This window comes from Aphis gossypii, chromosome 3, assembly GCF_020184175.1.
Source record: "Aphis gossypii isolate Hap1 chromosome 3, ASM2018417v2, whole genome shotgun sequence".
NCBI lineage: Eukaryota > Metazoa > Arthropoda > Insecta > Hemiptera > Aphididae > Aphis > Aphis gossypii.
The window spans coordinates 21,649,676-21,660,679 of NC_065532.1; the positions used below are offsets into that span (position 1 = coordinate 21,649,676).

The 11,004-nt window shown below is 40.8% G+C and overlaps 3 protein-coding genes across 3 annotated transcripts; all 3 read left to right on the plus strand.

Annotated features, from left to right (window-relative positions):
- The first annotated feature begins 4,057 nt into the window (after window positions 1-4,057).
- On the plus strand, window positions 4,058-4,732 carry LOC114119834 (uncharacterized). The gene has a single exon (XM_050203760.1). The coding sequence runs from the start codon at window positions 4,058-4,060 to the stop codon at window positions 4,730-4,732; it is 675 nt and encodes a 224-aa protein (XP_050059717.1).
- Window positions 4,733-4,825: 93 nt separating this feature from the next.
- Window positions 4,826-8,146, plus strand: LOC126551003 (uncharacterized). The gene is made up of 2 exons (XM_050203761.1): window positions 4,826-5,933; window positions 6,021-8,146. The coding sequence occupies exons 1-2, from the start codon at window positions 4,826-4,828 to the stop codon at window positions 8,144-8,146; spliced, it is 3,234 nt and encodes a 1,077-aa protein (XP_050059718.1).
- Window positions 8,147-8,412: 266 nt separating this feature from the next.
- On the plus strand, window positions 8,413-9,354 carry LOC126551004 (uncharacterized). The gene has a single exon (XM_050203763.1). The coding sequence runs from the start codon at window positions 8,413-8,415 to the stop codon at window positions 9,352-9,354; it is 942 nt and encodes a 313-aa protein (XP_050059720.1).
- The last annotated feature ends 1,650 nt before the right edge of the window (window positions 9,355-11,004 follow it).

Below are 11,004 nucleotides of genomic sequence, written 5' to 3' on the forward strand. Positions count from 1 at the left end.
GTACCCAGTACTTGCCCAGATATATGACTCGGACCACTCAACTGAAACTAACTTAACTAAAAAACAAATACTTAACTTAATAAAAAATTACGATGTGATCGTACTATGGGAGGGTAGTACAGACATCAAAATACTGGACGCTTTAGGGGCACCGCACATCGCTCTTTCAATGAGGGGATGGGACGTTGACTCCAACGGAAAATTTTACTTACAACTACTGTACGAAAAACAATTATAGTTTCACATTATATCGGGGATATAGCAAAAAACGGTCGTGCGCTGTGTCTAACAGAAGCACACGGTCTAACTTGTGGAGGGGATCATGGGTGTATAGAAGCACATAACCCCGTAACCGATGTAATTTGGTCTGGATGCCTGTTTAGATATCTACGACTTAGATATAGTGTCCAGATAGATGACGCCATCATTGGTTAATTTTCTTTTATATAATATACGTATTCATTATTTTATTAAGCCAACTCAGCTTATATTGGCACTTTTTTTTATGGAAATGGGTATATTATTTTTTTTTTTTATATATTATTTTTTATTATTATTTTTTTTATTATTTTTGGGTTTTATTTTAGTAAAATACAATTTTATTTAATATTTTTACTTTTTGGTATATATATATATTATATATAAATACAATTTTCTTTTAGTAATAACTGATATTAAGTAGTTCATAACAATTTACTTTAACGATATAGTAAATGAATAATCAGTTTTATTAATTTCATAAACAACTTTCAGACTAATAATTTTAATGATACCGTTCACGTCGGGAACATTAAGATTCACAGACGAACATTTAACTCAACATTCCGGTATCTACTACGAAAATCGCGGACCGTTGAAACTTATAACTTCTCAATGGGACCTTACTGCATATATTAATCTCACTAAATATAACGAACAATTTGACTACATAAATACTATGATTGAAAAAACAAAAGTATTATGTGTTACACATATGCATAACCCAGTAACAAATAACTTTAACTGTAACGGTCTACTTACTGTAACCGATGACATAATTAACAATTTACAACATCAAAAGATACAAGTTTTAGATTCTATAGGACACGTAATTAGTAAACGTAATGCTCTTCTTAAATTCGCAGCAAAAGCAGCTAGGTTAATTTATGGAATATGTAACTTAGAATGCATAAAAAAGTTTAACTTTAATATAGGAGTAGCACAAAATACCTCACAATCTAAATTGATTAAAGAACAAATTAAAGTGGTTCAACTAAACCATGATATAGGAACAAACAAATATGTTAATATGTCATTAGAAATAAACGAATTAACAAATATTACAGATGAACAACAGGTTAAAAACTACTTAACAAAACATTTTATACAAGTTAATCTATTAATTACAAAACATATATTGGAAACAAATACGTTACTAGAAATAATACATCAAGCAAAGATAGGAGTTATTCACCCAAGTTTAATAACTCCACAGGAGTTATTAGAACACGTTAAAGATATTAAAGTATCATTACCAGGGGGAACTGATTTACCCACTGACTTAGTCATAACTAACATTTATGAACTGGTGAAACTCTCAGATATTGCTATTTATTATGCTAACGACAGCCTAGTTTTTATAATTTCTTTACCTTTAATTTATCAAAATGATTTTATTTTATATAATTTAATACCTGTACCAGTATGTACTGGCAACGATTGCGTTTATATAAAACCTATTAATAAGTATCTAGCTATAAGTAAGTCTAAAGAACATTATGCAACCTATGATGAATTTTACTATACTCATTGTAAACACGCTAGAGACTTCCTATTATGTCCTGAAGTTAATCCTTTACATCCTCGTAACATTAGACCCACATGCGAAGTATTACTATTACAGGATCCACCAAAAGTTCCAACCAATTGTGAAGTAATGCATGTTCAAATCGATACAACTATCTTTCATAAAAAAGATTCAAAAATGAATGGATATACGTAACCAACTATGACGTGTTATTCGTTACCTGTGATGAAGACAAGGAATCAACAAGCCATACAATCGAAGGAGTAGGAGTAATACACTTAAACGAAACTTGCAAAGGTTTCGCCACAAGAGACATATTATTACCAGGAAAAATTGATTACAGATCTGAATACGCAGATTTTAATCCAAAATCAATAATAGATCGTAACCAATATTCACCACGAACAGAGACTAACGGTTTAATGAAAGACTATCATGTAAAAACAAATAACATGGACGACTTACACTTAGTGTCTAACTCAAAAAATCAATTGGACAGTCAAAACAAAATCAACATAGAAATCAAGGAAATTCAAGACATACAACAAATGTTTAACTATGCATTATATATAACCATAAGTTTTGTCGTTATAATTATGACACTGATGATAATACACAGCATAAAGACGAAATTAACGGAAAAATGCAAAACCCAATTTTCAGAACATACTCAAGAGGAAAGCCAAGAGCTTAATCCACCAGCAACAACACATCAAAACGAAGACATAATTGAATTTCCACTTACAGCAAGAAATAGCCCAGAGCCCCACTATGCAAATTTACAACCTTACGGTTTTAAGTAAGAAAGTCGGGGACTTCCAGCTTCGAGGGGAGGAATGTAGTAAGCCGACGGAGTCGTCTCACTATTTTTTTCTATTTTAACTCATTTACATATACTACGAGGTTCTGCACATTTAAATATTTTATTATCATACTCGTAGCGATACGTAATTAAATTTGATGGCAATTTCCAAGAATCAAAGCGTATGGGAAAACACAGCCACAAACAACTTTTTCTTGCCCTTTTGACAAACAAGCCATGCACATAAATCATAGATGCGCACGCCTTGGTATAATAGCACAACAACAAGTCCAATCCAGGGTTAAGTGTCTTGGGCGCAAAACCACTTTTGTAGCTACAGTGACAACATTCTATAACACACCTTTTTGTCCATTTCCTAGTCTCTATCATGTACAACCAGGGGGTACAGAGAACCATATAAATACAGGTCTCTGTCCGTCTTAAAATTTAGAATTAGTTTCACATTCGCATAGAACTAGTCTATGTCCAAATTTTAGTTTAACTTTTTCTCGGGCAGCTACTTAACGTGCTGTCCTCAAATTCTTATACACTTGTTTTATTGTAACAAATTATAACTTTAATTTTAATAAACTCTTGTATTAACATTGTGTCTTTGTCTCACTTTTAAAACCCGTAATCTTTTCTCGACAACTTGATCCAACTGCAGATGTCAAGCACTCATTTATAAACGATAGTGAGAGATCACTACACGTTTTTGGTGTCAGGTGTGGGGTCACCTGAAAGAAGAATTTTGGTATCCAACCCAAAATCAAGTACATCAGCGGACCTCGAGTGTGTCAACATCAGGATCAACGGAAGGAGATCACGGATAAGTTGCGACAAGTCAACAAATCGAGCCTAGCAGCGAAGCGAGCCGCAGCGCAGTTTTCAAAGCAGGACAACCACAGGACCGGACAAACAATGAACACTTTGTAAGTTGCCGTATAAGCAAATAAATTCTTTAGTATATGTCTGAGAGTCCTAATCGGTGTTGGGAAATAATTAAATACAACCCACAAACTTTACGAACAACCATCATGAGTGTAACTTTAGGAATTGAATCTGCAATACGCATGATTCCGACCTTTACGGGGGATCTGAGACAGATTTAGCGTCATATATACTTGAATGTAATTATATAATGGAAAACGTCCACGAAACTCTTAAACCTATGATTTTCAAACGAATGTTAACAAGTTTAAAGGGGGAAGATTTTCAAGCAGTACGCTATCGCAGTATTCCGGATTGGCCGCACTCGAAGCTCACCTTCGGAAAGTATTCGGGGCGACGCACTCAATCGGTTTTTTACAAACAAATCTATACGAGCGACCTTGGTCTTGCACGTAACAAGTATTGTTTTAGTGTGCAGCCGTCTCTCACACATTTTTGGTCCTTACGGTCCGGATCGTTCACAAAATCGTTGTCTTCGTATCAAATTGTTCGACACGTTGCACTAGTACTTGTCGATAATGCCGCCGAAAACCAAGAAAATTGATGCTGAAGCAGCCGAACAAGCGTTGGAATGCGCGCGAATTGCACGTAACCGCGCACAAAAATCAATATCTGATATTTTGAACATCGCGAGATTATCTATGAACGATCCCGCGAAACGTGAACAATTAGCATCAAGTGTAAAACGGTTAGACAATCTTTTTTCTCGTTTTCAAGCCGAACAAAGTGTTATTATTAATTCGCTGGTCACTGTCGGTCGTTCCGATGAGTACGATGAAATCGAATCACCCGTAACGGATTCCGTCGAAGCTATTGTTGACGAAATTTACGAAATATTTGATCGCACGTCGAATGCTCCCGTTGCTATACAACCGGTGCCGATCCGACAATCGTTTAGCGCGCTTCCGAAAATTGAGTTGCCGTCTTTCGACGGGTCTGTTACAAATTGGTGTGCGTTCCGTGATACTTTTAAATCGCTGGTACATGAAGATTCCAATATCGACAATGTACACAAATTTAATTTTTTGTCACAGAGTTTGACCGGTTCTGCGTTATCTGTGATCAAATCAATTCCATTGTCGGCGGCGAATTATAATGTTGCGTGGGCAGCGCTCACAGACCGATTCGAAAATAAACGATTGCTCGCAACTGCTCATTTGGACAAGCTTTTCGCTTTCAAACCTATCGCTTAAGAATCAGTACCAGCTCTGACTACGTTTTTAAATATTTTCAAAGAAAATGTGTCTACGTTAAAATTACTCGGAGTCGAAGATCTCGCGGGTTTCATGTTGTTTTTTTTGGGTTCACGTGTATTAGATCCGAAAACACGTCAGTTGTTTGAAGCGGATATCTGTCAAGCCACTATTCCGAATTTTGATACTCTTGTTACTTTTGTTCAAAAACGTGTCAAGATATTGGAAAACATCCAGGGTGTTGACAAGTCTGAAACTCGATCTAATAAGTTTCCAAAATCCAATGCGCCGAAGTTTGCTTTTACCGCCTCAAGTAGCAATGTTCATAAGGCAAAAGGTTCGTCGTCGTATTCGCCAAAACTGAATAAGGCAAAGCATTGTACTATTTGTAATCGTGGTGAACATTTTCTATATCGCTGTCCAGAATTTAAAACATTTTCCGTGCCACGACGTCGGGAATACGCTCGAACAAATAAATTATGTTTTTCATGTCTGAGTTCGACGCACATGGTAGACACATGTAAATCCAAATACCTTTGCGGAAAATGTCAACAACGTCATCACACGTTGTTACATTTTTCATCAGAATCAGAACCTACGACCACCACCAATCAGGAACGCGTCTCAATCGACGGTGGAGAGGGTGGAAGCGTCAATATTAAGTTTTCGGGCATGTCAGCGTCGGGTACTACGGTGCTATTGGGTACAGCCATTGTTCGTGTTCTAGATGCGCGTGGAAATTATCATATGGTGCGCGTATTATTGGACAGTGGGTCTCAAATATCAGCAATTACTACGGATTGTGTAGCTCGCATAGGATTGGCCCGACGTAAATGTGACAGTGAAATAGTTGGTCTATCTCAAAGTCCGGTTACCCAAGTTAGAGGTAGTACTTCTTGTTCGTTCATACCACACCATATGTCGAATCCAAAATTTAATTGCCACGAGTTAATAATACTTCCCAAGTTGACGTCTGTGTTGCCGTCTACGCCACTACCGCCAGAGATACGCACACGATATCAACATTTAGTATTGGCCGATCCCCAGTTCGACACTCCGTCTCAGATCGACATGCTACTTGGAGGGGATTTATATCCGTTTCTTATCCGTTCTGAGTCGATAGTAAAACACACTGCCGTTTTTCCTTCAGCCATGGACAGCCATCTGGGATGGATTATAATGGGATTAGTGAACCCTCTTAGTAGGGCTTCATAGTAGCGTACATCATTGTTGCTTACGTCTAGTCCGTCGATAGACACTTTATTACATCGTTTTTGGTCAATTGAAGAACCCGGCGTTCCCGCAGTTCCTACCACGGAAGATGAGCTGTGTGAAAGGTGGTTTACCAAATCTACATCACGAGATGCAGATGGGCGTTTTTGTGTTGCCTTACCGTTTCGACACCACGTTTTCACTAATGACGATGGTATTCAGATATCCCCTCCCAAGGCCGGAATTAGTTCGTCATCATGTCAACTCGGAGAATCCCGATCTTTAGCTTTGAAATGTCTTCTGAATTTGGAAAATCGCCTCCAAAAAGACAAATTGTTGTATGAGTCATATCGATCTTTCATGAATGACTACCTGGCGTTAGGACACATGAAGGTTGCCACCCGACCTGGTAAATATCAAATACCTCACCACGCGGTAGTGAAGCGGGATGGCGATAAGTCTAAATTACGGGTAGTTTTCGACGCGTCAGCGAAGTCATCGTCAGGAGTTTCTCTCAATGATATTCTTTGTGTTGGGCCGAAACTACAAAATGACATAAGTGAACTCTTGCTCACATGCCGGTTATACAAATATATTTTCATTGCCGACATCGTAAAGATGTACCGTCAGATCAAGGTCCGTGATGAAGACTGCGTGTTCCAACACATTCTTTGGCGACATTCCCCGGAACTGGAAATCCAGGAATACGAATTGCTGACAGTTACGTATGGTTCAAGTTCCGCTCCATTTTTGGCCATACGTGTTCTACATGCTTTGGACGCTTGCGCGGAACCACTTTTTTCCGCCGCCAAGGGCGTCTTAACTAATCATACCTACGTCGACGACATTGTGGTAGGACGGAATACGGAAGAAGAATTGAATCAGGTGCAAAATCATACAATAGGACTACTTCGTTCAGCTGGTTGTAGCCTGAAAAAGTGGTGTAGCAATAGCTCCAGAATTTTAGACTGCATTCCACCTGAAGATCGAGCTAATTGTCCTTCCTTCGAACCTAAAGATGAACCATCATTGAAAGTACTTGGCCTACATTGGGATCCCGTTACCGATGCCTTTGGTTATCACACGCATGTTGAGAACACGCCTAATACAAAGCGAGGGGTATTATCTGCCATTGCTAGATTGTTCGACCCCATTGGTGCTCTTGGTCCGATGTTATTGTGGGCGAAATCATTCATGCAGCAACTTTGGCAGACACAATTAGAGTGGGACACTCCTCTTCCTCCGCACCTACAGACAGCGTGGTGTCATTTCTTGGCAGAGTTACCGTCGTTGGGCAACATAGAAATCGCTCGCCATATTGACACCAGAGGATTTCAGGATGTCCAACTATTAGGATTTTCCGACGCGTCGCAGAAGGGTTATGCTGCTACAGTGTACCTCCGCGTAGTCGATATGACAGACAAGGTGTCCATATCCCTTGTTACGTGCAAGACCAAGGTCGCTCCTTTGAAAGGCAGTGAAAAGGACGAATCTCTCACCATACCTAGGTTAGAGTTATGTGCAGCCCTCTTACTGGCTCAATTGTTACACCGGCTCCACCTAAAGATCACGTCCATTGTTCCGGTGTCAAGAGTGCGTGCTTGGACAGATTCGTCCATAGTGCTGTCATGGCTCACTACTGACCAAAAGTTTTTTAAGATTTTTATTACCAACCGAGTAGCCAAGATCCGTTCCCTACTCCCCGATTGCGATTGGTCCCATGTGTCTACTATTGATAACCCTGCTGACCCTTCATCACGTGGATTATTGCCTGACGACCTCGTAACATGTAGCTTGCATTGGAAAGGTCCACCGTTCATACATTTTCCGGAAGAGAGTTGGCCAGGGCCACTCATCCAATCGCTCAGTCCTCAACATTTACCTGAAGTGAAAACTACGTTAGCGTGCGTGTTGGTTGTTCGTGAAGCACCGAACTTTGATAACTTTTTACTTAGATTTTCATCGTGGTCTCGTCTTCAACGAGCATTGGCATATTTTTTGCGCTTCATAGATCGAGTAATTCTCAAGCACCCTACCGACGCCGACTGTCTCACGCCAGATGAATTGCAGCGTGCTATGCGACTTGCCGTCCGAGTCACTCAGCGAACGCATTTTCAAGAGCTCCTGAAACAACTGGCCAAACCAAGCCACATCGTAACCCCCTCCTACTATGGCTCAACTAGCCCCTTTTCTGGATCATAATGGTTTAATTCGAGTAGGCGGGCGGCTGCAGCGTTCAATGTTGAGTGATGATGCGAAACACCCGTATCTACTTCCGAAGGAATCTCATGTCACGTCACTGCTGATCACCGCATTTCATCGAAGACTCTTACACGCAGGACCGAAACTCATCATCGCGATGCTACGTCAAGAATTTTGGATTGTGTCATGCCGGGAGGCCGTTCGTCCGTGTCATTTTTAAGTGCGTCACGTGCACAAGGCACAAAGCACTACATCCAACACCCCGTATGGGTATCCTGCCTGAAGCTCGCGTCCATTCAGTTCGTGCGTTTTCTAGTGTGGGCACGGATTACGGAGGACCATACCTCATCAAGGAGTGTAAGAGGCGAAACACGAAAACCACTAAAGTCTACATTGCGCTATCCGTTTGTATGGCTACCAAAGCCATACATGTTGAAATTGTTTCCGATTTGACAGCCGACGCGTTTCTCGCCGCTCTAGATCGATTTGTCGCCCGCCGCGGTGTACCAGCACATGTGTATTCAGATTGCGGCACAAACTATGTTGGTGCTGCTAGACAGTTAAAACAGATATTTCGGGATAAAACCGTCCAAGCCCAGGTGTCCACTCATGTCGTTTGTGATTGGCATTTTAACCCACCTGCCACGCCGCATTTTGGTGGCCTCTGGGAGGCGGGCATCAAAGGCGTGAAATTCCACTTGAAACGAGTGATTGGCACTCAAGTGCTTACCTACGAAGAGCTCGAGACATTGTGTGTTCGAATTGAGGGAATTCTTAACTCACGCCCCCTCACTCCAGCGTCGATGGACCCACATGATCACACTGCCTTGACCCCTGGACATTTCCTCATCGGACAACCAATCATGGAAGTACCAGAAGTAACCCTCAGCGAGGTTCCGATGAATCGACTGACACGTTGGCAGCTTCTTCGACAAATGCATCAGTCGTTCTGGAAGCGATGGTCACGGGAGTACTTGAATACACTACAGGGGCGTCAGAAATGGACTACTATCCAGGATAACCTTAAGGTGGGTGATCTTGTCATTGTGGATGCTCCAAATCAGCCTCCTTCCGTGTGGCGGATGGGACGTATTACAGCTGTTCATCCAGGTCCAGACCAAATCGTCCGCGTAGTTACCATCATCACACAAGATGGGGAGATGAAGAGACCGGTGGTCAAAGTTGTTAAACTGCCAACAGATAAGTAGACTGTCCCGGCATCCTCTCGTTCATCCTCCATCCTTTTTTAAATTTGTATATGTATCGCTGTACCATTCAATGTATTTTTATATTTGTATTTTTTTTTTTTTTTTATTTTTTTGTGCATTAGTCACATTTGTTTTATGCTAATTATGTTATCTATGTACTTATGTATCTTTAGCTCCGTATGTTTTGTAATGTGTACGATCTGAACCTCAACGTGCAGATTCATGTCAGATGGTTTCTTGAAAGACGCCCTGGTCTTCCAACCCGGGGAGAAAATGTTGGGTACAGATCACCGGTACGAGCGTTTTTGCCGCGGGGTGTGCTGCGGTCACTCTTGTAGTGCTTTTCGTATCCGGTAGGCGCGTGTCGTCGCAACCGTTCTCTCCCGCGCGGCTTCGCGTCGTTCCCGTCTGTCTTCAAAAAAAAATGTCTACGCTCCACGGTCTGGTGCCCCGTCACCGTTTTCTTGTTCGCCATTTTTAAAGTTTTGGCAATGTCGTTATATATCCGAGTGAACTTGCGCCCCGCGTTCACGTACGTAACGTGTGTTTTGGCCCGTTAGCCTCTCGGCATATCACCGTGCTGTCGTTAGTCAGCCGTGGTGGCCTTTTACCGTGAACCCCTCGTGTTCACCGACTCATCGCCCTCGGGGACCGGAGTTGTTCCTGCGATTCGAGTCACGGCCGCCTGTGTCGAAGTTAAAGTTTTATTGCGTGTCCGCCGTCCGTCCGATCTTTACCGTGCGAAGCCGAGCCCCGCTCGTTCACGCGCCCACGTGTTCCGTCCGCCGTCCTTGTTACGCAGATACGTACGTGGTGTATTCGACGTTTTCGTCGAATTCAACGGTAGTGCGAGTGACGTCATCACCGCCGGAGTCTCATCGTTGTGCCAGACCAGCTGCTGCAGAAGCCCAGCGGCATCGTCATGTTATCATCGACCCACCCGGTTATCAGGTCGTACACACGATATTATATTGTTATCATTTGTTTTGTTTTGTATACTCGTCATTTTAACATTATTATTATTATTATTATAATTATTCCTTTTTTTCGTCTCCGACTTATTGTAAATATATTATTATTCTTCGATGTATTGATCTTCCGATCGTATTTTGGTCGCGTATTGTTATTATCATCTACTAACCTTAGTTTTAAGTAGTACTTTGTTGGTATACACGATGCAATAAATTTGTATATATTTTGTTAATCGTCAAAGATCCATTGTTCTTTTGTATTTTGGTTGGGTGCCTTTACTCAACAGCGCCCTGTTGATACATAACACATACAGTCCACTCCTTACCTTCCACAAATCACAACGAAGACAACAAGCGCGTCGGGTTTTGCGTGTAGCTGCCGCCTGCGCACACATGCACGTACCTACACACGTCGCCCGGTTTTAGTGTGCAGCCGTCTCTCGCACAAATATAATAGGGTTAGATAAATATGGTTTCGATTAAGAAAAAAAAATAATAATAATAATAAATGTTATTTTAAACTGTGTATAATTGTTTATCGTTAAACGAATAGTAGCGATTTTAATATTAATATAAAAAAATAATATATAAATATATATTAATATTGTTAGAAATAAAAAAAAAATAAATAAACCAAGGGTAACAAATAACTCTTTGATTTTTAAGTTTAGCTTAACGT

Excerpts from the sequence above, each read along its gene's own strand:
- LOC114119834 (XM_050203760.1), top strand. The coding sequence starts at position 4,058 with ATGCCGCCGAAAACCAAGAAAATTGATGCTGAAGCAGCCGAACAAGCG.
- LOC126551003 (XM_050203761.1), top strand. The coding sequence starts at position 4,826 with ATGTTGTTTTTTTTGGGTTCACGTGTATTAGATCCGAAAACACGTCAG. Across the intron at positions 5,934-6,020 it reads GGGATTAGTGAACCCTCTTA|AACCCGGCGTTCCCGCAGTT; the intron begins GTAGGGCTTCAT and ends GGTCAATTGAAG.
- LOC126551004 (XM_050203763.1), top strand. The coding sequence starts at position 8,413 with ATGGGTATCCTGCCTGAAGCTCGCGTCCATTCAGTTCGTGCGTTTTCT.